This window comes from Maniola jurtina, chromosome 20, assembly GCF_905333055.1.
Source record: "Maniola jurtina chromosome 20, ilManJurt1.1, whole genome shotgun sequence".
NCBI classification, from domain to species: Eukaryota; Metazoa; Arthropoda; class Insecta; order Lepidoptera; family Nymphalidae; genus Maniola; species Maniola jurtina.
The window spans coordinates 6,997,603-7,025,067 of NC_060048.1; the positions used below are offsets into that span (position 1 = coordinate 6,997,603).

General features: G+C 36.5%; 6 protein-coding genes and 2 long non-coding RNA genes across 11 annotated transcripts; 3 read left to right on the plus strand and 5 right to left on the minus strand.

Moving 5' to 3' along the window:
* Positions 1-504: 504 nt before the first annotated feature.
* On the minus strand, positions 505-2,655 carry LOC123875845. The gene is made up of 2 exons (XM_045921894.1): positions 2,478-2,655; positions 505-713 (listed from the first exon to the last, which is right to left on the minus strand). Exons 1-2 carry the CDS (start codon positions 2,653-2,655, stop codon positions 505-507), a joined length of 387 nt encoding a protein of 128 aa, XP_045777850.1.
* Positions 2,656-4,044: 1,389 nt separating this feature from the next.
* LOC123875846 (allergen Tha p 1-like) lies at positions 4,045-4,891 on the minus strand. Its single transcript, XM_045921895.1, has 2 exons — positions 4,714-4,891; positions 4,045-4,262 (listed from the first exon to the last, which is right to left on the minus strand). Exons 1-2 carry the CDS (start codon positions 4,889-4,891, stop codon positions 4,045-4,047), a joined length of 396 nt encoding a protein of 131 aa, XP_045777851.1.
* Positions 4,892-5,872: 981 nt separating this feature from the next.
* LOC123875632 (allergen Tha p 1-like) lies at positions 5,873-7,215 on the minus strand. Of its 3 annotated transcripts, none has more exons than XM_045921569.1 (3): positions 7,137-7,215; positions 6,434-6,621; positions 5,873-6,080 (listed from the first exon to the last, which is right to left on the minus strand). In XM_045921569.1, the coding sequence occupies exons 2-3, from the start codon at positions 6,609-6,611 to the stop codon at positions 5,896-5,898; spliced, it is 363 nt and encodes a 120-aa protein (XP_045777525.1). In that variant the 5' UTR covers positions 6,612-6,621; positions 7,137-7,215; the 3' UTR covers positions 5,873-5,895. The 3 variants fall into 3 exon arrangements, with proteins under 3 accessions (XP_045777525.1, XP_045777524.1, XP_045777526.1); XM_045921568.1 differs by having other exon boundaries at positions 7,144-7,206; XM_045921570.1 differs by lacking the exon at positions 7,137-7,215 and adding an exon at positions 6,969-6,985.
* A 1,403-nt stretch (positions 7,216-8,618) lies between these two features.
* On the minus strand, positions 8,619-9,790 carry LOC123875636. The gene is made up of 2 exons (XM_045921577.1): positions 9,601-9,790; positions 8,619-8,917 (listed from the first exon to the last, which is right to left on the minus strand). Exons 1-2 carry the CDS (start codon positions 9,743-9,745, stop codon positions 8,712-8,714), a joined length of 351 nt encoding a protein of 116 aa, XP_045777533.1. The 5' UTR covers positions 9,746-9,790; the 3' UTR covers positions 8,619-8,711.
* A 2,071-nt stretch (positions 9,791-11,861) lies between these two features.
* On the plus strand, positions 11,862-13,619 carry LOC123875638. The gene is made up of 3 exons (XR_006798185.1): positions 11,862-11,909; positions 12,493-12,662; positions 13,418-13,619. It is a non-coding gene; the product is annotated as an uncharacterized LOC123875638 (long non-coding RNA).
* A 654-nt stretch (positions 13,620-14,273) lies between these two features.
* Positions 14,274-15,623, plus strand: LOC123875630 (allergen Tha p 1-like). Of its 2 annotated transcripts, none has more exons than XM_045921564.1 (3): positions 14,274-14,421; positions 14,797-14,988; positions 15,382-15,623. In XM_045921564.1, exons 2-3 carry the CDS (start codon positions 14,802-14,804, stop codon positions 15,567-15,569), a joined length of 375 nt encoding a protein of 124 aa, XP_045777520.1. In that variant the 5' UTR covers positions 14,274-14,421; positions 14,797-14,801; the 3' UTR covers positions 15,570-15,623. The 2 variants fall into 2 exon arrangements, with proteins under 2 accessions (XP_045777520.1, XP_045777521.1); XM_045921565.1 differs by having other exon boundaries at positions 14,800-14,988.
* A 1,377-nt stretch (positions 15,624-17,000) lies between these two features.
* On the plus strand, positions 17,001-26,293 carry LOC123875639. The gene is made up of 2 exons (XR_006798186.1): positions 17,001-17,633; positions 26,241-26,293. It is a non-coding gene; the product is annotated as an uncharacterized LOC123875639 (long non-coding RNA).
* Positions 19,057-21,061, minus strand: LOC123875629 (allergen Tha p 1-like). The gene is made up of 3 exons (XM_045921563.1): positions 20,958-21,061; positions 19,943-20,130; positions 19,057-19,430 (listed from the first exon to the last, which is right to left on the minus strand). Exons 2-3 carry the CDS (start codon positions 20,127-20,129, stop codon positions 19,243-19,245), a joined length of 375 nt encoding a protein of 124 aa, XP_045777519.1. The 5' UTR covers position 20,130; positions 20,958-21,061; the 3' UTR covers positions 19,057-19,242.
* Positions 26,294-27,465: the final 1,172 nt, after the last annotated feature.

Genomic DNA, 27,465 nt, shown 5'->3' on the forward strand with positions numbered 1-27,465 from the left:
CGTGATGAAACCCATCATGGATGTCATTGCATCACACTCGATCGTTATGTCCACGTTATGCTGGCCTCATTCGAGCTAAAACCTCGGAGTTCCAATTCACCCCCTACATTATTCTTTCAGTAGCATTATTATCCCCTCCTACCGGTATGGAAAGAGGTCACAATACTTGACAACAAGGAATACGACGCAGAGAAAGACTCTTTGAGCGCTTTGCTTCGCTTGCCGGCGTTAGACATAAGCTGCAATTTCTGATGCTTCCTCTGTCTCAGGAATTTTGCGCCGCCTGAATCCAGCGGCTCCCTGCGATTCTTGTGATGTTGTCTGTCCATATAGTGGCTTGGCGGCTTGTTCAATACGGCTCGTTTCGTTAATAAACCACCATCGCTTGCCTTATTCGATAGTTTCAATGGTTCTCAAGGATTACCGTTGGATTCTTTCCAATTTCCAAGTTTCCATAGTTGAGGTTATAGGAGGTTTATATCGTATATATAAATCTTCTTCAAGTTAATATTCATGCCATATGAGTTGCTTGTAAGCCTCTAAAGCTTTTTCGAAATCGTCGAAGTATTGGTTTTCGTGATCGTATTTATATCTCAAGTCCAAGTATTCGTCATATAAAGAAGCTTTAAGTTTCGTAAGGAATACATGTGCCAAATGCTTGAATTCATCCGGGCACATTTCACATTTAGTGGCAAGAATTTCGGGAATTAATGCTGTAATTAAAAATTATGAGTTTAGTTTAATATTATTATGAGTTTCCGACCGATGATAGATTCGGTCAGAAGACCGAAGCCCAAGTTGATTAATCGGTTATCGCCAGAACCTTCAGCCGCTGCCGAAGCCAAGATTTAATAAAGATGCCCACGCACTCGAACTGAACTGCAGCTGAACTGCGCGTCGCGGCTAGAGAGATTATCGTGCGGGGCGCTGCCGCGACGCGCAGTTCAGTTGCAGTTCAGTTCATGTGCGTGGGCACCTTAACTCTTAAATTCATTCACGATTGGCTAAAACTGAATAAAATTATGTTTTTAGAAGTTTATTTTAACTGTTATCTTTTTGAACTTGTTATACATACATAATAACACGTAAGTACGCTAAGTGATGTTTATGACTTCGTCCACGTGGACTTTATATTATTACTGTGAGATAGGTTTGCGCTTGACGACAATCGTGCCTAGTACAAAACAATGATGAGGTCTAAGCTGGAGTGCGGTTGCCTACAAGACGCCTTTCCATTCTTGTTGTATGTAAATCCATCCATACAGTATATTATAAATGCGAAAGTGTGTCTGTCTGTCTGTCTGCTACGTTTTCAGGGCTCAACCACTGAACCGATTTTAATGAAATTTGGTACAGACTTGGGATACATCCCGGGGAAGGACATAGTTTACTTTTTATCCCGGAAAATCAAAAAGTTCCTACGGGATTTAAAAATCGAAATACACGCGGGCGAAGCCGCGGGCATCCCCTAATTACGTATATTTGGCAGAAAACACGGATGCGTTCGGAAAGGCATTCCACACCTTAGCGGTTCGTATCAGAAACTTTGAGCAAAAACGTTTTAAGTACGAGTAGATTGGATGTCGACCATATGTGGTCTTGTGGTGGACCGTGCCAACGTCCACGGTTTTTGCTATTCTCTGGTAGAAGGGTGAAGAGAAACAAGATTGTGAAGTTCCTGAGCACACTCTGTATACTACAAAGTCTACTCGTATATCCAGTAAAAGGTCGACAAACAGGCAACTTTGCGTCGATGCTGTAAGCCGAGCAATTTCGCCTGCGTAAGTGATTGATCGCCAATAATTCTTAGGGCGCGGCGATCTATCGAGTCCAATACATTGAGTCGGTACTTGGCAGACTCATTCCAAGGGTGGTAGAAGTCATAGCAGATCGAAACCTGAGCCTGATAAACAGTAAGGCCTTGTTTTGACGTAAAGTACTTACATGGAAAACCTGTTTCACCAGAAAAGTCCAGAATATCGACGCAAAACAATAAAATTATAATTTTTTGGATTATGAAACTAAAAAAAATACTAAACAGTAACGGAGGATTGTATATAAGAAGAAATTGTTAAAAACCAAAGAGCAGGTGTACCTATGAAAGAATTTACTAGATTCTACTTTAGTTACATAAATATACAGTATCTAATTATTTTTCATTTTCTCCTACTGAAAAGGCATAGGTAGGTTAAAGGCCGTCCGTCCGTCCGTCCGTTCGTCGTGTCTGTCAAGAAAACCTATAGGGTAGTTCCCGATGACCTAGAGTTATGAAATTTGGCAGGTAGGTAGGTCTCATAGCACAAGTAAAGGAATAAATCCGAAAACCGTAAATTTGTGGTTACATCACAGAAAATTATGTATGATAGTTTTTGATTTATCGTGCAAAATGTTGGAAAAAATACCCGAGTATGAAACCCTCAGTGCGCGAGTCTGACTCGCACTTGGCCGCTTTTTTTGTTTGTGACGCAAATCTTTACCTCTGTAAGTTCCAGCCGGTTCATGGCAGGGCTCTCTATCCAAGAAGCAATCTACAAAACTTTTCACCCTTGATATATCAGAAATCACTGCATCAATGTCTCGAATTTCATCGGCAGTGTAATACTCTACTTCAGCAGCAGCCAGGGTGAATAACGCGAACAATGTGATAGGCCTCATTTTAAGAAACCTAAAAAAAATTGGACAAAAACTAAGTAACTACCTATCAGTAACCAGAAAGTAAACGTGGCCTGCTTCATCTGGCATCGATGTGTTTTCGTTTTAATTACATTTTACACTTAAGTGTTTTACTTTTGAAAGTAGTTTTAATTTCGATATAATTAATTTCAGTTTTATCTCTTAAAGTTGAAATTAGTAATAGTTAAAGCTAAAGTTAAAATAAGTACCTACTTACGAGTGAGAGCCGTCGAGTCGAAAATACGCCTGCATGATTCAAAATCAACTCTACATTTTATACCCCACTTTTGTGATGTTAATTATTATGACTTCCTTTTTGTTAATGTCTAAAACTATTTAAGAGTCATCATGGACTAAGTAGGTATTTAATTGGTATGTTTAATATCATATAATAATAGACATGATAATTCACACAGGGAATTCAGCTTGTATTTATTGGTATAGGAAGGTATAGTGCATTGAATACAAGCCAAAATCTATATGAATTATTTAAATATTAGTCTTAACTGCTTAGTCTAAACTGCTGAACATATAGACGGAGTAAATAAGTAGGCATGTTTAAAGAAATTGAAAAATAAGAGGATATTTTTTTTAACAAAACTTCACTTTTGCCGACACCGATTGAAATTTTGAAAGTAGAAATAAAAATAAACTTAGGTACATTATTTCAGGGTATTCTAAAATGTTCACAAGTTCAGTTTTTCATCAAAAATCATTCAAAAATAAATAAATTGTGATATTAGTAGTTTTTTATCCTTTAACCAAAATTATTATTTTGGTTAAGAGTAAAAAATCTCGGATTAAAAAGATCAGAAAATACTATTGTAATGTCTGATCTTTATTAATCTGAGATTTTTTCGTTTATAAAATTAAATCCTAAAATTCATTATTATTGCAGCGGGGCCTTTATATTAATCATCGCCATCGCTCTGTAGACTCTGTAGGTTTATTTGTTTTTATTTTCAATTTCATTTCAATTTTTTTTTTCATTTTGAAATCAAATGAATCCATTTATTTCATGTAGGGCAGCACGTGCAACAACAAAACTACCACCGCGCCCGGTTCGGTAAGAAAGGTATGAAGGAATCTTTATTTTCAGCATTTCTCAATAATTTATTGTAACAGCAACAAGGTAGTACCTAAATACTAAATGTAAGAGCCGATTCACACCAAGCACGTACGTACGTGACGCGCGTGAATCCATATACGTGACAGCACGCATAACGTCTACGCGAACTTCAAGTCACGCAAGCGGTATGCCATATCTCATACAGTTCCATACATTACAATGTCATGGTATGCGCTACGTCTACGCTGACGTGCTGCATACGCATTTGGTGTGTCCTAGCTTGCTTGTACCAAATGAGTATACTATGAGTCACAGTAGTAACGCCATACGAGTTGCTTGCAAGCCTCGATCGCTTTTACGAAATCGTCGTAGTGCTGGTTTACACGGTCGTACTTATATCTCAAGTCCAAGTATTCGTCATATAAAGAAGCCTTAAGTTCTGTAAGAAATCTATATGCCAAATGCTTGAATTCATTCGTGCACTTATCACATTTAGTGGCAAGAATTTTAGGAATCAATGCTGCAATCAAAAATAAAAGTTAATTAAGTAACTACTAAATATAGTAGTAGCAGTATAGTAGTCTCCAGGACCGAAAAATTGAAGGCAAAAGGGATCCAGCCGGGCGATTCAAACACTCGATTCGGTAAGTTATCGTTCGATAAGATGTATTTTTCAATGAAAAGTTCGTCTTATCGAACGGTAACTTACCGAATCAAGTGTAATTCGATTCGGTAACTTACCGAATCGAGTGTTCTGAATCGTCCGGCAGGCGCTAAAAACACAAATGTACCTACGAAAAAAATTCATGGCCTAGATTCTTCTTCAATATGTGTGACTTTATGTCTGAGTAATTATTATTTTCACCCATTGAAAATAAATAGGTTAGGAGTTAGGACTTACATTGATCAAAACTTGATAATATAGCTGTTGTGTTAATACTGTTTTGTATGTTGGTGACGCAAATGTGTACCTTTGTAAGTTCCAGCTGGTTCATGGCAAGGCTCTCTATCCAAAAAGCAATCTACTAAACTTTTCACCCTTGTTATATCAGAAACAAATGCCTCGAGTTCCAGAGTATTGTTGCCAGTGTGATAATCTACTTCAGTAGCAGCCAGAGTAAATAGCGCAAACAATGTAATAGCCTTCATTTTGAGAAATCTAAAAAAAAAAAATTAGGACCAAAATTATTAGACTCTATATCCGACGTCGATGTGTTTCTGTTTCCTTTATTAATATTGGTTTATAACATGGTTATTAAATGGTTTTAATTTTATTAATTTGAATTTTAATATAATTGATTAAAGATTTATTTATTATAGTTAACATTACAAAGGTACTTTTAGATCTATTATAATAGTTTCAAGTATTGAAATACTTACGAGTAAGAACCGTCGCGTCGTGTCATAAATGCGCCTGTATAGTTCTTAAATTAAATCTACATTTTATACTCCATTTTTGTTATGTCAATCACTATAACTTCATTTGTTAATGACTAAAACAATTTTAGAGACATTATCAACCAATTAGCTACTAACTTCATTGATATCTTTAGTAACATAGATATACAAATTATGTTATTGAAAAACATCGTTTATCTACTATATAAAAATAAGTCGGGTTTTCCTTCCTGACGCTATAACTCCATAACGCACGAACCGATTTCCACGGTTTTGCATTCGTTGGAAAGGTCTCGGGCTCCGTGTGGTTTATAGCAAAGAAAATTCAGGAAAAATTTCAACAGAAAAGCGTGAAAATCTTTTTTCATAGCATGTACTACAAACCAAGTGGCGAAACGGAGTTCGCCGGGTTTGCTAGTTTTATCTAAAAATCATAACATTAAAACCCAAATGCTCTTCATTTGTATTTAGGGTGTTTATTGTAACTTATTTAAAATAAAATAAAGAAAGCAGTCATTAATGCGAAATTAAATTTAATTAAATACAGTAATCAAAGAATAATAATAAGATTTCTATAATAATCATCAGTAGGACCTTATAAGTCGGAATTGCTTTTTTGAAATCGTTGATATTTTATTTTCAGGTTTATCTCGTTTCAAATACAGGTTTTAGTTTGATTTAGGAAAATTGCATAGGATATTCGTTGTAACTTAATTAAAAAGAAAGAATGCAGAAGATTTCTGTCGTTGCAGGACCTAATAAGCTTCCATTGCTTTTTCGAAATCGTCAAAGTATCTGTCTTCGGGATCGTACTTCAATCTGAAGGCCCTGTACTCTTCAGGCAAAACAGCCTTAAGTGCCTCAAGGAATCCCCGTGCCAAATGTTTGAGTTTATCCGTGCACCTTTCACATTTAGTGGCAAGAGCTTCAGGAATCAATACTGTAAATAAAATATAATGTTATAGATACGTTTACTAGGTATAAATAAAAATAATACACAAAAATAAATAAAAATCTGTTTTAGAATGTACAGGTAAAGCACTTTCATATGATACCCCACTTGGTATAGTTGTCTTATATTACTTGTTTTCAGATTTATTCCTGTACTTGTGCTATAAGATCTTCCTACCTACCAAATTTCATGATTCTAGGTCAACGGGAAGTGCCCTATAGGTTTCTTGACAGACACGACGAACGGACGGACGGACAGACGGACGGACGGACGGAAGGACGGACGGACAGACAGACAGATAGACAGACAGACTATTCTCTGTGAGTAACGCAAATACGTACATTTGTAAGTTGCAGCTGGTTCAAAACAAGGCTCTCTATCCAGATAGCAGTCTACAAAACTTTTCATCCTTGATACTTCAGAAACTATTTCATTAATGTCCAGAGTATCATCGGCAACGTAATATTCTATTTCAGCAGCGGCCAGGGCGAATAGCGCAAATAATATAATAGCCTTCATTGTGAAAAACCTGAAAGAAATTTAAAAGCATTATTTAACAATGTAAATTCCTTCAAGTGTAGGTTAGACACTTTAATTTTAAAATTCAAGTGCCTTTTAAATTATAAATTAAATTTTAAAATGTTTTGGCTACCAGTAGCAGTAGGTATTTATTTAAACTTTGTCTGGGCGGTCACAGTTAACGACAGTTAGGTCTCCGAATTTCAAATCAAATTTTTCGTTTCGGGTCAACGTTTTTCACCAAATACCAAAATTTCAGGTTTGTAACTCATTTCGTCTACAAGCTATAGAGCCCCGTGATACGCGGACAGACAGATAGACAACAGTGATTAAATAGGTTTTCTTCGTTTTACTTACAAGTGAAGACCGCCGTGTCAAAAATGCGCCTGTATAATTTTAAAATTAAATCTACATTTTATACTCCATTTTTGTGGTGTTAATTACCTACTTTAATTTTCTTTTGTTAATGACCTATACTATTTTGAAGTTATCGTTGACTAATCGATTTTTTATTAACATACTCACAAAATACATTATATTAATACTAGTGGTTCGCCCCGAATTAACACCTCGTGGTATCCCATAATTCCCACAATCACATCACACTTCACACTTCACACTAAATATGTCACACTTCACTCTACTAATATAAAGGCGAAAGTTTGTGTGTAGTATGTGTGTATGTATGTGTGTGTGTGTGTGTGTGTGTGTGTGTGTATGTTTGTTACTCCTTCACGCTAAAACTACTGGACGGATTGGGCTGAAATTTAGAATGGAGATAGATTACACTCTGGATTAGCACATAGGCTACTTTTTATCCCGGAAAATCAAAGAGTTCCCACGGGATTTTCAAAAAACTACATCCACGCGAAGTCGCGGGCATCAACTAGTAGATTATATGGTTGGTTAGCACATAGGCTACTTTTTATCCCGGAAAATAAAAGAGTTCCCACGGGATTTTTAACATCCGCGCGAATGAAGTCGTGGGCATCAGCTAATCCATGTGGGAGAGGTCGCCATCATCATCTATTTGATATAGAGACAGATAGCTTGCTTCCTGGAGACTCATCAATCATCATCATCATCCCGTGCCTTCTTCGAAACGAAGTTAGGCGGTCGTCATACGACAAGCTTCTCTATCTAAAGCCGCCTGTTTTTACTTTTTAACCGACTTCCAAAAAAGGAGGAGGTTCTCAATTCATCGGAATCTTTTTTTTAAATCTATGTTCCCCGATTACTCAAAGACCCCTGGACCGAATTGGAATTTTTTTTTTGTTTGAAAGGGTGTACTGTGCAGGTGGTCCCATAAAAATTTGGTGAAGATCTGATGAATATCTTCGGAGATGGAGAACAGAACTCCTCAATGGATAAGAGCAAATTGCTCGCGATCAGTATAATAGCTTAGTAATAAACAGTAGGGTTTTAACTGGGCATAGCATATTATAGTACCTACAGTGGGGCCACTAAAAATTGTGAAATAAAAAAAATTCAAAAGAAAAATAAAACCGACTACAAAAACCACAAACACTAAAAAGTAAATAAATATTTTTGTTTAGCTGCACGTGTACCTAGGTATGAAGTCGGGCGAGCTTCACTCTTGGATTTCTAATTATGCTCGCGGTTTTTGAAGTCGGTTTTATTTTTCTTTTGAAATAATTTTTGTAACTAAGCCCTGTCCACCCCCTTATAATATAGTCCAACCATTTGCGTTTTTGATGACCTGAGGGTTGATTCGCCAACTCAGTGTCTAACGATGAATAATAGCCACCGAGCTCATGTCTTAATCCATTGAAGGTTTTCTACGAAATAATATTTTGATATCACCCAGTGAAGCAGCAATGTAGAACCAACCAACTTCGGTGACTATCAGTGTTCACCGAGTTAGCGAATTACCTAGCTGGAGGAAAAATAATTGATTGTTTATTTTATTAAAACACTTCACATTATGCTTTATTTTGAAATAGTAGTTACAACAATGATGATATTATTAAGTTACAAGTAGTACAATTTGGATTCCGTAGATAATAATTTTAAATCTATACCTAATGGAGTTTGAAAAAAATGGGTAAACGTTGCAGGTTAGATATATAATGATCAATTTTAGGATGCACTAACGGTCGCATCAAAAGTGAAACTTGTATTGGGATTATCGACAATATCAAAATATTTGTTATCTGGATTGTATAATTTCTTCGCTTCTTCCAAAGATACTCCTTTGCTTATTGCATCGACAAACGCCGCCATTTTACTTTTTTGTTCAGAGCTGCATTTCGGGCAAGCTTTTTCGACAGCCTCTGGAAAATTATCTGTAAAAAAATCAAAGTTAAGCCCATTTATTCAAATTATTGGTACCATTGTACACTTTTTGATTGTCAATTGTTGAATTTGTAAGTTTTTTTAAATAATATTGGTAGCCATATTTATCATGACTAATATTCCCCTTTCCCCTCCAACTAAGCGTGAAGCTTGTGCTAAAAGTCACAGGCTAAAAGTATAATATACAATAATAGTGCAACGGGTGGGGTTTGAATCGCCAGCCTTTCGGAATTCAGTCCGTTCCTGCTATTAAGGCTCTAATTGATGTAACAGTGATAATAATAATAATTAATTACGCAAAATTAAAGCGAGGGTACCAACCGCGATTTAGTCTGAGACGAATTATTAATGAATTGACTAATCATTGAGTGAATAGGCATCTTCTAGGCAAGCACTATCCATACCTAGGACTCATTTGGTACAGGTTTGTGATTTTGTGACGGACGTAATTACTACTGTTAAACGCGATTACCTCATTAAAATTCGGACACGAAATATAAGAATCGTAGTCTTTGGATCCCAACTCTTACACTTGGCACTTATGATATGCCGGTGCCACTTATGATATGTCAAGGCTCTACCACGGGTTCGGGAAGCAGATTCTACTGAGAAGAGCTAACAAGAAACTCAGCAGTTGCTGTAAAGTGGAATTTATGTCCATTTGTAAACTTACCGCTGGCACTCACTAATTTGTCAGCACATTTTTCACCCGGACGACAGTCATAAAAATCTTGTAGTGATTGGTTTTCAAGCACAGATTGATCCAGTGCTTTGGTTGACACCAGAGCGAAGAACGCAAATAGAAAAATGATTTTCATTTTGCCTGCAAGTGTCTTCTTATCTAAAAGATGAATAAAGAGATAACTTAGGTGTAGAACTCTGATTCTTGTTTTGATTGATCAAACATGATTGATGATTGATTGATTGATTTGATTTGATTGATCGGAAACATTTTGAAATGTTTCCGACCACGTTATTTATTGTGAGTTTGTAAAAGTATGGCTGTAGAGGTAATCCTAGTCGTAAACCTTAATAATAGAGATTAGTATCAATATTATTTTGTACTTCTAATCTCTCCATGGGTAATAACTAATAACATATTATTCTGAGTAAGTATAACTGTAGTAAAACGTGAATTTCCCAAATTATTTCCCTAGAGGCTATTAATGGTTACATGCTTCTTATTCCAATAAACTTACCTGCTCTCTAGTCTATAGACTTTTTGGTTTCATACATATCCTAAATAAAGCTTTTATATGTTGTTTCTAATTACAAAATCACGAATTAATGGGAAAATCAATTTTCTTTATCCTCACTAATGATTGAGGAAAATTTATGAATATAAACGTTAAAATTAGGCGTCGAGATCAAAATAGATTGCAGTATTTGTAGATGATCAAATTAGAAATGACAAAATTCGTAGAATAAAGATAGACAGAAAGAAATCTTTTTTATTTGAACGCTATAACACTACATTGTAGTGAATATCTTAACTTATAACTAGGCCTAAAGCTGTTATAGGTATGGGGCATCCATATCTCTAGAAGAACCAAATAACGTTGGGGTGGTTCTTTGAAAATCTATGCTAAATAAGCAGTGGAGTCAGCAGCCTTTTCAAATAATGTTTAACTAAGACAATCCAATTCGGTGAATACGTCATACTGAAATTAAATAATTTAAATTTAAAATTAAATAGATAATAATTAAAAAAAGGAGTCGAGTTTCTCTATTCGACTGTGTTTTTAGGGTTCCGTTCCTCAAAAGGAAAAACGGAACCCTTGTAGGATCACATTGTTGTCTGTCTGTCTGTCAAGAAAACTTTTTTGTATGTTTGTTCCGCGATTACTCCACCAAATATGAACCGACTTTGATTTTTTTTTGTTTGGTAGGTCATACTTCAAAGTGGTCCCAATTTAATTTGGTGAAGATCTGACTGTCTGTGTGATGTGATCTGACCGTCGTCGACTGAGTTGCCGGGCGACTAGTCAACCGTGCATATGGGTGACCGTTCACAATGTTTTTTTCCAATAATTTTGATAACGAAAATAATTAATTTTGATATTACTTTCTGATAATGTCATTACTAGTATTATCATATTATTTTATCAGACCCCACCGTTATCTTATCGTATTGACATAGGTCAAAACTGATGATAGGGTAGGTGTGGGAGAAAATATCACACTTAAGTATAAACTTTAAGAAAGTTATGACAAGATAATTTGAAAAAATTGAAATAATCGACATAAATGTTATAATATCGCACATTACATGAAAATAGACCATTGGGTAGGTGAGGGAGCAGATTTCACACTTATAAACTTTAGGAAAATTATAACAATATATCATTTAAATATAAAATTATACTTACTATATTTACTTAGTACTTACCAAAAGCGGATTGGTGGAAATGTAAAAATAAAATCATGTTTTGTATTCTCCTACGTTAAAAAAACATTGCCAAAAATATCTTCATGTCTTTGATAATACCTATAGAATTATTGATAGTTTAATAAACTAGCAAGTGAAGCCGAAGGGCAGCACCTAGATTTATTTCGGATTCATTTCGGTTTTTTTTCTGATTATTTTCGGATTTATTATAATAGTAGCTGTAGCTGTATAAGTTTTTTTTTTCATCCCGTGGGAACTTTGATTTTCCAGTATAAAAAGTAGCATATATCAGTCTCAGGGTCTTTAAAACCCCATACAAGAAATTCGTCGCTCTGACGCTTCGTCGCGACATGATTAACAAACCAACAGACAGACACACAAACACACTTTCGCATGTATAGTATGAGTACTTAGTGATTTTTGTTCCAAAACACCACAATTTCCAATGTGTGTTATCTTGTCCTCTACTTTCATCTGTGCAACAAGATAACGGAGTCTATTTATAAAGCTATTAGAGTCTATTTATTGTTTAAAACTACAATTAACTCATTCATTGCATCTCCGAAAACGTAGAGAAAGTAAGTTCTTTGTAGGTACGTAGACATTGCTATTTTTTTTAACTTGAGGTAAAATTACAAGTGATTTCGTCTGTATATGTGTATATGTGAGTGTGTTTAAAGAGGATCCTCCCAGCCGCTTTAGCTTATGTCAGCTCTTTTGATCTTTCATGTAGAGAATTATTTAGATATCGCAGAAACCAAAACAGTTCGCTGACTGCCGCGTCGATTTAAAAAAGATGCATTCTAGGAACTGATATCTTATGTCTATGCTTTTCCAGATTTCTGTTAAAATATTCCGTTTCAAAGTTCTCATTAGATTACAACATGGGGTTATTCAGGGGGAAGACCAATAAATTCCTGAAAGATCGGCAACGCATTGGCCTTCCTCTGGTACTGCAAATGTTCATGGGCGGCGGTAATCACTTAACATCCAGACCCACCTGCTCATTTGCTCACTATTTTGATTTAAAAAATATCACAGTCATAGATACTAGTTTCTAGAACGCGTCACAAAATTACCAAGAGTTTGGTTAATTAAAATATAAACGAAACTACGTTTGTAATAGACCGAGTGATTTTTTTGTATCAAAATATATAATTCTCAATTTACTTCTAGGTAACGGTAATCATAGCTGAAAATGAAAACTATTGTATTGATGGCGTTTCTTGCTCTCTTATCAGCTGAAACACTGGGTAATACTGTGCTTGTAGACTGGCCTACATTAAAAAACCTGCTTGTGCGTCAGGTTGACAAGGGTGTAGAAAATTTTGCTTCTGCTACTGCTAGTGAGTATTAATCTATTTCTTTGTTGTACTTAGGCATTTAGTATTTAGTATGATAAGTATAGTTATATGTTTAGTGAAATTATTATACGTGCGCCCGCGGACATGGCAGAGAACGGTCACATAGAGCGTTTGTGCACTCATTCGTATTCAATTCGTTTTCGTGATTCGTGAAAATACGACTCAATGTGAAAAAATCTCGTATATGTATATACGAGATTTTTACGTGTATGATCGTGTACGTCATACGATGCGAAGTGGCCTTTATGCAAAATGTACGTACGCGTGTGCATTCATTCGTGTTTTTACGATCCGTAAGACAATAATTTTACTGGTGAGATTATTGCATTAGACAGACGGACTGCAATCTGGCTGCATAATTGCTGTACAGTTGACACAACTGCATCGCAACTGCTAACTGACTGCGTGTTTACCGTGTTAGCCGTATTAGAAATTCGTTTGCATTTGGACAGCGTGGTCGCTTGGCAGTTGTGTCAACTGCAATCAAACTGCATCCCAACTGCATTTTTTGTTTCAATTCGTTTTAGCTATTGAAGCTTCAGTATTGGTACTACCATTGATTTTGAAAGAGCCACCCCTACCTACTTACCCTAATTCTGTCATTTGAAGATCCATTTTTAGGATTCCATAGTAAAATTAGAAACTCCTATATTGTTTCGGCGCGTTTATCTGTCCATTAGTAGATAATATGACACCTTATATTCTATTTCCATATCGATGCTGTTTCTTCTTTGCAGATGATAATATTTTTAAAGTCGTCGAAGAAACGTGCCCAAAATGCAGTTACGAGCAAAAATTCAAGATGGCCTCATGGATTAACGCGTTTCAAAACGGTGTTTCTATAGAAGAGGCGAACAAATTGTATAATCCTGATAACAAATACTTCGATACAGCTTTCATCAATAAATAAATGTTTATTTAAACTAAAGTGGCTTATAATTTACATTTAAACTTTTTCAGATAACTTCCCTGGCGCAGTGGTGAGCACTGTTGTCTTATCAGTGGGAGGTCCCGGACTCGATTCCTGACAGTGGCGATTGAAAAATTTATGATAATTTCTAAATTGCCTCTGGTCTGGCAGGTGGGAAGCTTCGGCCGTGGCTAATAAATGGCCGAAGTAACCTATAGTTTTTTTGACGGACGGACGGACGGACGGACGGACGGACGAACAGACAAACGGACAGACAGACAGACAACAAAGTCCTTTTGAGGTACGGAACCCTAAAAACTTGCAATCTTTCAAAAAAGATTGTCTAATAAGAGAGAATATCACTTGTTTACCTAGGTTTTATTATTAACCGACTTCCAGAAAAAGAAGGTATGTATACTTAATTCGGTGCATTTTTCATATGTACGTACCTACACCGAATCTTCCGAGATTTCTGAACTGATTTGCATTTTTTTTTACTCAAGATGGTTTGCGAAATGGTCCCCTATTTTAAAATGACAATGCAACATACGACTGCTGCTCTAGAAATGTAACAACTCTGGATTGAGGTAAGGAAAATTCGCTGATGCAGTTTTGGGTACGTGCCTTTTAAAGATGACAATATTATGATTGTTATTTTTAAATGCTGACAGTTCTAATGAAAACAACATATTTAAACGAGCTAAGTGTAAATATAGTTCTGTATTATAATGTTTATAGTAGTGTAGCTGTGTTTAAAAGTTCCTAGAAGTGAGAGTGAAAAGCAAATTGATTAAAATTGTGTCCACTAATTTGTGTTTCCATAATCAAAAGGTATGGGCAAAAAGTAACTTTTCAAAGCTTAGTCTTGTAGGTATATCTTTTTATATGCGTTGATAGATCAGTCAGTTAGACAGCGTTTCCTTTTTACCCCCGACCCAAAAAGAGAGGTGTTATAAGTGTGACGTGTGTATCTGTGTATCTGTCTGTGGCATCGTAGCTCCTAAACTAATGAACCGATTTTAATTTAGTTTTTTTGTTTAAAAGGTGGCTTGATCGAGAGTGTTCTTAGCTATAATCCAAGAAAATCGGTTTAGCCGTTTGAAAGTTATCAGCTCTTTTCTAGTAACTGTAAATTCACTTGTCGGGGGTGTTATAATTTTATAATTTACACTTGTATAATATATTTAGATGTATTTTTTGAAACAGTAGGTATGCAGTTAATAGCAGTATTAGCGACATTTGTGCCGATGGCTCTGGCACTCCCTTCGCTAACCTACGACCCAGAGTACGACAACTTCAATGCCGAGGAGTTAATGGAAAACGTGCGTCTACTCAGGAACTATGGCAAGTGCTTCCTCGATAAAGGACCCTGCACGACAGAGGGCTCCGACATTAAAAGTAAGAGCTACTATTACCAGACCCTGAATGTTTTATTTTATTTAAATAGCGAGCAAACGAGCAAACGAGCAAACGAGCAGAAGAACCGTGTTGCCAGTTATTCAGGAATTTTTTGATCCGCTCATAACTTCTTCTAAGCCTCTGTTGGCCGTCCGTCCATTCGTCCGTCCGTCCGTCCCTCTGTCCTTGCGTCCGTCCGTCTGCAGTCAGTGGAGTACCGTAATAGGTAGAGAATTAAAACTTTCACAGAATGTGATATAAGTAATAAAATATATTAAAAAATTTTAAAATTACAAAAGGGCTATGTTTCATACAATAGTACGGAGCCACTCGTGTACGAGTCCGACTCGCACTTGACGTTTTTAATACCTAAACTGCATTTTGCATTTCCAGAAATCATTCCTGAAGCGTTAAGAACGAGTTGCGCCAAATGTACGCCCAAACAGAAACAGCTAGTTCGCAATGTGGCTCACGCCTTCCGGACCAGGCTCCCCGAGCTTTGGGCAGAACTCGTCAACAAAGAGGATCCCACAGGAGAATTTAGAAAAGCCTTCAACCATTTCCTTAAAACCTTTGATTAAATTAGCAAAAATAAAAATGAATTAGTTATAGCGAATTACGTTTGTAAGTTGTAAGTATGTGAATTTTTGACAGAAAAGCTCAACCCCAACTTGAACGCATTAATCATGATCCATAGCCAGGATAAGTTAGCTAGGACTATCGAGAGAGGGTTGTTTACCCAATCTAAGAAAGTGCGTTCAAACATTTCTTGCGCGAGCGTAGAAAAGGTAATTTTTAAAAATTCCGATACAAGTTTACTGCGATCTCACCTGGTGGTAAGTGATTATGAAGTCTAAGATGGAAGCGGGTTAATTTGGACAAGGTATGGCAGTTTTCATTTAAGCCAAACCTACTGTGATCGATTTCTACGTGGCATCGTACCAGAACGCTAAATCGCTTGATGGCACGGCTTTGCTGGTAGGGTATAACAACCCAAGCCAAAGCCTCCCAGCAGACAAAAAAATGACGTCACTGTAATACTAATTACTTGGAGGCACGCCTTTTCCGGTGGGCTGGTAGCTAGCCACCGTTAACAGGGCTCTCTCCGTCACTCGTTTCCACTCGTTTCATACAATCGTAGTTCCAATTTCATTTGAATATTAAGCAACCAAAGTCCATGAAATTTTGCAGACATATTCTAGAAACTAATATCTATGTCTGTGGTTTTCTAGATTTCTGTTAAAATATTCGGTTTCAAAGTTACGCGGTCTTAACAATTTTCATACAAATCTTTGAGCCCCTGTAATTTTAAAACTACATATTTTTAGAAAAATCTAAAACACCACAGACACAGATATTGGTTTTTAGAATATGTCTGCAAAATTTCATGGACTTTGGTTGCTTAATATTCAAATGAAATTGGAACTACGATTGTATGAAACGAGTGGAAACGAGTGACGGAGAGAAGTCTCCCACCAAGACCACCCTCAAATTAGCCTTGTCTAGGATCAACCGAGAGACCGCCCAGTTACAAGACAGACTCAGTACGTCGCCAAGTAGGTTGTCAAAATAATTTACTGTCTTACAAGTGTAAATTAAAAATTTATAACACCCCCGACAAGTGAAGGTTACAGTAACTAGAAAAGACCGAAAAGACCTGATTACTTTCAAACGGCTGAACCGATTTTCTTGGACTATTCCGCGCCTACGATCCAAAGTATCTGGGTTTTCCAAAACATCATTTTCAATGTTTTCAAATGAATAATTATGTATTTAGGCAATGTCCATCTTGACAGCTTGACATTCGTCAATTGACATAATATTATGAACCTAACGGTTATGTAACCTTCTTTTCTACAAGAAAACTAGAAAAGAGCTGATAACTGTTAAACGGCTGCACCAATTTTTTTGGATTATAGCTAAGAACACTCTCGATCAAGCTACCTTTCAAACAAAAAAAAGTAAATTAAAATCGGTTCATTCGTATAGGCGCTACGATGCCACAGACAGATACACAGATACACAGATACACAGACACACAACAGATACACAGATACACACGTCAAACTTATAACACCCCTCTTTTTGGGTCGGGGGTTAATAAACTCACTCGTATGTATTACATTTTTAGAATAGCTGGTAGTCACTGAGATTTTAGGCATGGTATGCTGGAATCCAAGTGGAATGCCTGTAGCAATAATAGCACCTAAACAATTGCTATTAAAAATTATTAAGTACTTCATATTTGTGCCTATTGGCGTGGAGACCTTGGGGCCTTTGGGCTTGGGGGCTCGAGCTCTTTTTGAGGAAATTTCGAAAAGGGTCATCGAGTCAACCGGGGACCCGAGAGCTGGCGGCTACCTTGGGGAAAGAATTAGTTTGGCCATCTAAATGGGATAATGCTGCCAGCATCTAGGATACAATACTGCATGGTCTCGTTAGATTCATTTTAGTTTTTATTTGAACATTTTTTTAATATTCATTTAGATTTGTTTATTTTATAAGTACCTAATTATCTGTATGTTGATATTAAATAATTAAGTACATTTTATTTTATTTGAGCCGCTGTATCATCAATTACCACCAGGCGATATTGCAGTAATGGGCTAGCTTGTATCTGAATTATAAAAAAAATGTCCTTAAAAGTGTGTGAAGTCTGTCAATCCACCATTTGTCCCTTATCAGTAATCATCGGTACTATCACTTGTCTTCGTTTTTAACCCCCGACCCAAAAAGAGGGGTGTTATAAGTTTGACGTGTGTATCTGTGTATCTGTGTATCTGTGTATCTGTGTGTCTGTGTATCTGTGTATCTGTGTATCTATCTGTGGCATCGTAGCGCCTAAACGAATAAACCGATTTTAATTTACTTTTTTTTGTTTGAAAGGTGGCTTGATCGAGAGTGTTCTTAGCTATAATCCAAAAAAATTGGTGCAGCCGTTTAAGAGTTATCAGCTCTTTTCTAGTTTTCTTGTAGAAAAGAAGGTTACATAACCGTTAGGTTCATAATATTATGTCAATTGACAAATGTCAAGCTGTCAAGATGGACGTTGCCTTGATACATAATTATTTATTTGAAAACATTGAAAATGATGTTTTGGAAAACCCAGATACTTTGGATCGTAGGCGCGGAATAGTCCAAGAAAATCGGTTCAGCCGTTTGAAAGTTATCAGGTCTTTTCGGTCTTTTCTAGTTACTGTAACCTTCACTTGTCGGGGGTGTTATAAATTTTTAATTTACACTTGTTGCTAGCGTTCTAATAATAGCCTGTATATGAGTTTCAATAAAGAAGATTCTATACGGATGCATTTATAAGTAAGCTGCAATTGCACACTTGTATGCAAACTTGATAACCTCGAAGAGTGAAGCTGTAGAGGCATGCAACCTCTACTCCCAATGACGTTGGTTGGCTGGCAGACAGTTATTAAGAAAACTTCTACACAGCTGCCAGTTGGAACAAACAAATGTAATTTGGAACGAGTTGAAAATCCTGCAGCTCTCGTGGACCTCCGAGAAACTCATTCTCCCCGAGACCCTCATCGACCACTGTGCTCCAGAAGTCTTGTTATATTCCACACCAGAACGAGGCGATATACCTCGTCTGGTCGAACCATTGGTCTAAATACAGTATACTTATTATAAAATACTAGCCGATGCCCGCGACTTCGCCCGCGTGGAATCAGGTTTTTTGAAATCCCGTGGGAATTCTTTGATTTTCCAGGATAAAAAGTAGCCTATGTGCTAATCCAGGATATTATCTATCTCCATTCTAAATTTCAGCCAAATCCGTCCAGTAGTTTTTGCGTGAAGGAGTAACAAACATACACACACACACACACACACACACACACACACACACACACATACAAACTTTCGCCTTTATAATATTAGTGTGAAGTGTGATCTTGTGAATATAAATGTAACATAAATGTGAGTGGCGTTTTACTGGACGTATCTAACCACGCTGCCACAAGGCTGAGTCTACTTGAGTCCTTAGAATCTGCCAGACGCCAATGTGAAGTTGGATCGATGAGAATCAAGTATAACATAGTTGAGTAAAAAAGCACATAAAGTTGCAGCAAGTTTTATTAACGAAGAGTATGTAATTTTATTCAAAGTCCTTTTCAAGTAAACTTACGCAACTTGTGCGTTGTTTCCGTAACTTTAGAGTTGTTTCTTGGTATCAAACTTGAAAACTTACACACAGTGTTTGAAAGGTCTCATTGAAAGTGTTATGATGGTCTTTGGTAAGAATTAGTCGTCGGCATTGAGGAACTCATTCAAGGATTCCTTGTACTGGCCATTGGGGTCGTGCTTCTTCGTAATCTCTGACCATAGCTCGGGCAATTCTTTCTGGAAAGCGCGTACAATTATGCGCACCAGTTCACGTTGTTTGGGCGTGCATTTTACACAATTGGTTTCAAGCGCTTCGGGAATCACTTCTGGAACACAATACAAATATCATGTGAATAAGCTGTTATCATCATCACCACCATCGCGTGCCTTCTTCGAAACGAACTTTGGCGATCATCATCCATAAAACTTCTCTATTTAAAGCCGCCTCTTTTAACTTCGATCGACTAAGTAAGCCCTGTCCACCCTCTTATATCGTCCAACTATTTGCGTCTTTGGCGACCTAAGCTATAGTCATCTTCAACCCATCGTTGACCCATTACTGAGAGCGGGTCTCCTCTCAGAATGAGAACGGTTCGACCATAATCTACCTGTCTACAGCGATATATCCGAGATTTCTGAACCGATTTGCATATTTTTTTTAATCCATAGAGGAACGTTGCGACATTGTTCCATAAAAAATTTGGTTTCCAACTCCTCAATCCTGATGCTGCAAGGGATCTGACCGATTCACGCGGGCGAAGCTGCGGGCATCATCTTGTTTATAAAAAACTAGTTACTTATGAAGAAATTACTTATGAAGGATAAAACCTGTCATTACTTTTCATATCGGTTCCTTCTCGGGTACAAGGTCCATCATCGATGATGCATTTGCCGAAGTTGCGCAGCAGACGTGGATTATCTGCTATCTCCTGAGCATTGAAGTGGTCGTAGTCGGGGTTGTAGGTGTCAGCAGGAATGGCCATCGCTGCTGCCACCAATGTTGCCAGAACTACAATAGTCTTCATCCTAATAATAAGAACAGAAAACTTTAGATGCGTCCCCGAGCCAAACTCTATACAATGTACATCAAGAAACATCAATATCAAACTGGTTGAGTGCGAGAATAATTATTATAGTAAGCTAAGCAAGTATTTTTGAAAAATCACCCCCTAAATGGGGCAAAGGGTTTGAAATTTATGTAGTCCATGCGGACGAAATCGTGGGCTATAAGCTATACTAGTCATAAAAGATAAACTTTACTCGTGTTCTAAATTACAGTAGAAACCCTATTAAAATCTAGCTATATATTTAGAATTTATTTATTTTTATTTATTTTTATGCATGGCAGTTTTTGATTTATCGTGCAAAATGTCGAAAAAATACCCGAGTACGGAACCCTCGGCGCGCGAGTCTGACTCACACTTGGCCAGTTTTATTTTGAGGAAATTTCGAAAAATGTTATCGAGTCAACCGGGGACCCGAGAGCTGGCAGCTATCTGACATGTATGGGCAAAAATGGTATGGGCAAAAAATTAGTTTGGCCATCCAAAGAGGTATCCTGCCAGCATCTTGGGTACAATGCCTCGCTGCGGTGGTCCCGGTGAGGTTTTAGCTTTAATTTAATTTGATTTAGTGTTTAATTTAATGTTCTTTTTTAGTTTAAATTTAGATTTAAGTTAATATTATAGAATTGTTAATTAATTACTATTTGAACATTATTAAATATCATCAATTTTTAATAAAAAAAACTTTTCAAGTTTATGAATACACCTGCTTTGTAAACCTTGTAAAAATTTGTTGTTAAATAAATAAATTATTATTATTATTATTATTAATTATAAATTCAGACTTACGTTTCAAGTTTCTTGTTCCTAGGTTGTGCTAATACTGCACGTAAAATCGTGCAACAATCTTTTATATGTTTTTACAGGGAGGAAAACGCATCCATAATGAATGAATAGAACCGCAAATTAATGCAATAAGTGTAAACACGGCTGAGTGCCTTTTTTTATTTAGTTACACGTTAGCCCTGGTGGTAAGTGATGATGCAGTCTTAGATGGAAGCGGGCTAATCTGGAAGGAGTATGGCAGTTTTTTTTCATACCCAAACCCCTTTGGTTCTACACGGCATCGTACCGGAACGCTAAATCGATTAGCAGGACGGCTTTGCCGGTAGGGTGGTAACTAGCCACGGCCATAGCATCCCACCATACCAGACTAGACAAATCCATACTAATATTATAAATACGAAAGTGTACCTGTCTGTCTGACTGTCTGTCTGTCTGTCTGCTACCTTTTCACGGCCCAACAGTTTAACCGATTTGTATGAAATTTGGTACCGAGGTAGCTTGCGTCCATGTTATTGATATAGACAACTTTTTCCCGGAAAACCAAACAGTTCCCACGGGATCTTTAAAAACCTAAATCCACGCGGACGAAGTCGTGGGTATCCTCTAGTTAAGTATAAAATTCTAAACCCCTGCCGGGAATCCAACCCGGGATCGCCCACTAAAAAGACCACAGTGCTTATCACTGCGCAGGGAGGTCGCCTTTCGGGTGTCATAAAGAGTGGTGTTGGTACTGATGATCATTTTTAGGGTTCCGTACGCGGAGGGTGCCTACGGAACCTTATTTCTAAGCCTCAGCTATCCGTCTGGCTGTCTATCAGCGGGCTGTATCTCGTGAACCGTAATAGGTAGATAGTTACAATTTTCACAGGATGTTTATTTTTATTGCCGCTATAAAACAATAAAAAACCAAGATAGCGAATTTCCAAATGGCTACCATCATCGAATGCAATACACAATGGTGCAGAAAAAGATCAAAAATTGACGCTGGTTCTTAGCCCATGAGTGTGACTGGTGTTTGATGCAATAGTTTAGCTAAGTTATAAAGCTAAGAATAACTAAATTTACTTAGTGTAGAAGCGGGGTCACATTTACATTCAATAATAATTTCTTGTGTTTTAATTTTTAGGGTTCCGTACCTCAAAAGGAAAAACGGAACCCTTATAGGATCACTTTGTTGTCTGTCTGTCCGTCGTGTCTGTCAAGAAACCTATAGGGTACTTCCCGTTGACCTAGAATCATGAAATTTGGTAGGTAGGTAGGTCTTATAGCACAAGTACAAGAATCAATCTGAATCATTTAAAAAAAATGTGTTTCAAGAATCAATCTGAATCATTTAAAAAAAAAATGTGTTTCAATTTTCAAAGTAACATAACTATACAAAAGTGGGGTATCATATTATGAAAGGGCTTTACCTGTACATTCTAAAACAGATATTTATTTATTTTTAATCAAAATGTTGGAAAAAATACCCGAGTACGGAACCCTCAGTATGCGAGTCCGACTCGCACTTGACCGGTTTTTGTTAAAAAATTGCATTTAAATCCACGTAGAAGTTTAGAAGTTACAAGCATAATAATTTATATTTTTGTATATTATAAATAATTTATAAGTTTAATGTACATATAGGTTTTATAAGCAATACAGAAACTACACCTACCTATTTAAGTTGCAATCCGCGTTTTTACCTTTGTCCAAACTCCAATTTTGTTTTGTAATATTTGAACGATACAAAAAATATGTTCTTGAAGGGGATTTCCAAACGGCCAAAAATTCTAAAATAAGCATACATAATATATTATCTACCTGCGGCTAATTACGTACCTACCTACGCTTGTAGTTTTTTATTCGACAATTTTCGTCAAGAATGACTCACATCCACTGACCTAGGTCGAAACAAATATTACGAAAAATGAAAAATATCATAGTACTTAAACACGTTCTATCTAAAGTTCAAAATGAAGAGCCCGCTTCATCGAAGCGATATAACTCATTATCACACTAATATTATAAAGGCGAAAGTTTGTGTGTGTGTGTGTGTGTGTGTGTGTGTGTGTGTGTGTGTGTGTGTGTGTGTGTATGTTTGTTACTCCTTCACGCAAAAGCTACTGGACGGATTGGGCTGAAATTTAGAATGGAGATAGATTATACTCTGGATTAGCACAAAGGCTACTTTTTATCCCGGAAAATGAAAGAGTTCTTAAGGGATTTTTAAAAAACTACATCCACGCGAACGAAGTCGCGGGCATCAGCTAGTATTATTTATTTATTTTATTTATTTGGATTAACAAACAGTAGCACGCAGTGATTATAAATAATATAGTAGAATAATGAAGTAAAACTTACGTGTTATGCACTACGTTAACCACATATTACTAATAAGTACTTTAATTAAAGTAAGGGTAAATTAAATTAAATTACAAAGTTACATTCATAAAGTGTTAGTAGCTATATTTATAAAATATATACTTATATTAGCGCGTGGAACCTAGGAAAAGTAGTGCTGTTTCCACATAATATGACAGAAACAACGTTATTTGTGTCTCTTACACTTCACCACGAGACAGGCGTGAATGAATTTTGCTTGAGATTCAAAAAATTTTTGTCAAAAACGGTAAAGTGATAATTACTGCTAACAGACGTTTGGACTTACGCCTATTTTTAGCAAAAAAAAAACACTTTTATTACACACACTAAAGACATTAGAAATTACTATGAAGTAAAACGTGACATGGTGTAGTTAATTTTTAAATTATTTTTATACTTTTTATATAGTTTATTGACGCACGAAGTAGCCTCAAAATTCACCCTAAAATGTACATTTTTCAAGGGCCATAACTTTTAAAATGAATACAATTTTACTATATTAATTGTTTTTAACCGATTTCAAAAAAGGAGGAGGTTCTCAATTCATCGGAATCTTTTTTTTTTAATGTATGTTCCCCGATTACTCAAAGACTCCAGTTTGAAAGGGTATACTGTGCAGGTGGTCTCATATAAATTTGGTGAAGATCTGATGAATATCTTCGGAGATGGAGAGCAGAACTCCTCAATGCATAAGAGCAAATTGCTCGCGATCAGGGATTATTAGTAAACAATAGGGTTTTATAACTGGGCATATTATAGTACATAACAGTGAGGCCACTAAAAATTGTGAAATAAAAAATTTCAAAAGAAAAATAAAACCGACTTAGTTTATGTGGTTTTTGAAGTCGGTTTTATTTTTCTTTTGTAAATTTTAAGGCATAGATAATAGAGAGATAAATCGATATATGGTTATAGATCTAGAGCAACAAAGAATTAAGAATAATCGGCGTAATACGTTTGTACGGAAAAGCGCGTAAATTTTAAGGCATAGATAATAGAGAGATAAATCGATATATGGTTATAGATCTAGAGCAACAAAGAATTAAGAATAATCGGCGTAATACGTTTGTACGGAAAAGCGCGTAAATTTTAAGGCATAGATAATAGAGAGATAAATCGATATATGGTTATAGATCTAGAGCAACAAAGAATTAAGAATAATAGGCGTAATACGTTTGTACGGAAAAGCGCGTAAGAAGAGCTTATGTTCCTTGACTCTATTTTACTTCCGCACGATAGAAACAGAACAAAATATCCGAGTGATGAGACTTGACGTCTAATTTTTACACTAACCGATAAGACAATACAGATTTGATATACGTAACACGACATTACATACCTATACTTATACTCGACATTTAATATTTGGTGGTTTATTTTAACCCCTGACCCAAAAAGAGGGGTGTTATAAGTTTGACGTGTGTATCTGTATATCTATGTATCTGTCTGTGGCATCGTAGCTCCTAAACAAATGAACCGATTTTAATTCAGTTTTTTTTGTTTGAAAGGTGGCTTGATCGAGAGTGTTCTTAGCTATTATCGAAGAAAATCAGTTTGAAAGTATCAGCTCTTTTCTAATTACTGTAACCTTCACTTGTCGGGGCTGTTATAAAATTTTAATTTACCCTTGTAGTATAAAACTTAGAAGAAATACCTATGTGAAAGTTTAAATCAATTTCATGACATTCGAAACAGATATAGCTAGCATCCCGAGGACGGACATAGGCTACCTACTGTTTGTGGGAAAATCAAACAGTTCCCATGGAAATTATATAAAACTCTAAAACTTAGACGAAATGCCTACTTACCGGGCATCATTTATTTGGCAGAGAGACGGCTTGTAGCCCGAAAACGAATATCGATATTCGATATCGATATCGTAAAATCGAAGAGTTTCCTTGAATTTAAAACCTAAATCCACGCAGATCCACAGGCATCATCTAGTAGCATACTGCATATAATACTAGAGGATGCCCGCGGCTTCGCCCGCTTCCGTTTCGTTTTTTTAAAATCCTATAGGAACTCTTTGATTTTCCGGGATAAAAAGTAGCCTATGTCCTTCCCCCGGATATACCCCAAGTCTGTACCAAATTTCATTAAAATCGGTTCAGCGGTTGGGCCGTGAAAACGTAGCAGACAGACAGACAGACAGACACACTTTCGCATTTATAATATTAGTATGGATTATTATTTAAATTGCTATGTGCCACGTTGCTTGTTGTCGCAGAGCCGTAGTCGTGAGGTGGACGTCGATCGCATCAAGATTATTGACAATCTGATTAACATTATGAGAACCAGTTGCATGGTCAAGTAACCTCTGTTACAGCTAATTACCTCTAATAATTGCTTTTATAATATAGTATCTCTGAACACAGAAGTAAAAAACATACAAATACGTAAATCTTATATTTTTTGCCTCTAGGAAACTTCCCAAAATGTATTACTTATTATGAGTAGGTAGTAGACCTTGAATTTCGACGATATTACTTGCATCAATGTAAATTATTATGAGTGAATATCAAATCTAATCTAAATATTAGCTATAAGCTGTGATAGCCTAGTGGTTAGAACGTCCGCCTCCTAATCGGAGGTCGGGGGTTCGATCCCGGACACGCACCACTAACTTTTCAGTTATGTGCGTTCCAGGCAATTAAGTATCACTTGCTTTAACGGTGAAGGAAAACATCGTGAGGAACCTGCGTGCCTGAGAGTTCTTCATGTTCTCAAAGGTGTGTGAAGTCTGCCAATCCGCATTGGGTCAGCGTGGCAGACTATGGCCAAAACCCTTCTCATTCCGAGAGGAGACCCGTACTCAGTAGTGGGGGGGGGGGGACATGGATTAATCATGATGAATTTAAATTCAACGCACAGCTCAAACTACTGAAAGGTATGCAGATAGATATGACATAGACATCTGCTTAGAAAGGATTTTTAAAAATTCAACCCCTAAGGGGGTAGAATAGGGGTTTGAAATTCATGAAGTCAACGCGAATGAAGTCGCGGGCATAAAAAATCTCGTGGAATTTTTTGGATTTTCCAGAAAATTAGTTGTAAGTACCTACCTACCTATACTATGCCCGTCTCCAGGATGTAATATATTATCTCTGCCAAATAATATTCTATTTGAAATTCTGTTCACCTCCGCAATATTTAGATATAAATACCTACTAATCTATCCAACATTTAATATCAGTAATAGGTACCTATTTATATTTTTTGCTCTTATTTCGAAGAAGCGCTAAAATGCAAATACGAGTGGGTATGATCCATACTAATCTGTGTGAATACCACATTATAATTATTAGTACGAAAGTTTGTCTGGTTGTCTGTCTAATAGCTTTTCATGGCCCATCCGTTCAACAGTTTTTGACGAAGGTACAGATAATATTTATAGCTTGAATCCCAGGCTACTATTTTGTTCTCGGAAAATCAAAGCGATCCCACGGGAGATTCAATAAGTCTAAAGCGGTATTTACATTACGAAATTAGTGGCACGAAATTAGTTACACGATATAATTTCATTGTCAGTTGTACTTGTAAACGTCGAATTTCGTAATGCATGCATCTATTTTACTTGTACGTTTACATACATTACGGGACCCTTATTCTGCTATGTGAGGATAATAGGTACCTACACATCTGCAGTTACTGTTTTATGGTAACAGCGATAAATCAGCTCCTCGCACGTGGTTACTTATAATTATAGTATTTAAAATATGGCCATTAAATCTTTTCAATGCTAAGAAACTTCAAATGGAAATACACTGTAACTCATAAAAAATTAGGGTTTGTGTTGACAAAAAATTGTATGTATTGTCAAAGTTTTCATGACCCTAACGTGCCCTAACTCACTGAGATCGTTGGCCATCTTTAGATAGGTGTAATAAATAATAATTAACTTAACTAACTAACAATAAACGAAATATAATGGGTCAAAATTTCTCAAAAATGGCTCAGGGGTCATGAATCCTCTTAAAATGGTTTACTCTTAACTGCATTCTCGTAAGACGTGAGTAGGTAGGTGTTGTTGGCTATTTGAAAAGGGTCATTAGACGTTCATATCTATTTGGTGACTATGGTATAAATCTAGACTATTTGCTACTAGCGTATTTGTTGTAATGAGTTCCTTGTTGTAGGTCAATTGTTG

What these genes read in the sequence shown, in the direction of transcription:
- LOC123875845 (XM_045921894.1), bottom strand. Translation starts at nt 2,655, where the DNA reads ATGAGGCCTATCACATTGTTCGCGTTATTCACCCTGGCTGCTGCTGAA. An exon ending in ACCGGCTGGAACTTACAGAG is followed by an intron (nt 714 to 2,477) that starts GTAAAGATTTGC and finishes TTTTAATTACAG; the next exon opens with CATTAATTCCCGAAATTCTT.
- LOC123875846 (XM_045921895.1), bottom strand. Translation starts at nt 4,891, where the DNA reads ATGAAGGCTATTACATTGTTTGCGCTATTTACTCTGGCTGCTACTGAA. An exon ending in ACCAGCTGGAACTTACAAAG is followed by an intron (nt 4,263 to 4,713) that starts GTACACATTTGC and finishes TTTTGATTGCAG; the next exon opens with CATTGATTCCTAAAATTCTT.
- LOC123875632 (XM_045921568.1), bottom strand. An exon ending in ACCAGCTGCAACTTACAAAT is followed by an intron (nt 6,081 to 6,433) that starts GTACGTATTTGC and finishes TTTTATTTACAG; the next exon opens with TATTGATTCCTGAAGCTCTT.
- LOC123875636 (XM_045921577.1), bottom strand. Translation starts at nt 9,745, where the DNA reads ATGAAAATCATTTTTCTATTTGCGTTCTTCGCTCTGGTGTCAACCAAA. An exon ending in CAAATTAGTGAGTGCCAGCG is followed by an intron (nt 8,918 to 9,600) that starts GTAAGTTTACAA and finishes ATTTTTTTACAG; the next exon opens with ATAATTTTCCAGAGGCTGTC.
- LOC123875630 (XM_045921564.1), top strand. Translation starts at nt 14,802, where the DNA reads ATGCAGTTAATAGCAGTATTAGCGACATTTGTGCCGATGGCTCTGGCA. An exon ending in AGAGGGCTCCGACATTAAAA is followed by an intron (nt 14,989 to 15,381) that starts GTAAGAGCTACT and finishes TTGCATTTCCAG; the next exon opens with AAATCATTCCTGAAGCGTTA.
- LOC123875629 (XM_045921563.1), bottom strand. Translation starts at nt 20,129, where the DNA reads ATGAAGACTATTGTAGTTCTGGCAACATTGGTGGCAGCAGCGATGGCC. An exon ending in AGAAGGAACCGATATGAAAA is followed by an intron (nt 19,431 to 19,942) that starts GTAATGACAGGT and finishes ATTGTGTTCCAG; the next exon opens with AAGTGATTCCCGAAGCGCTT.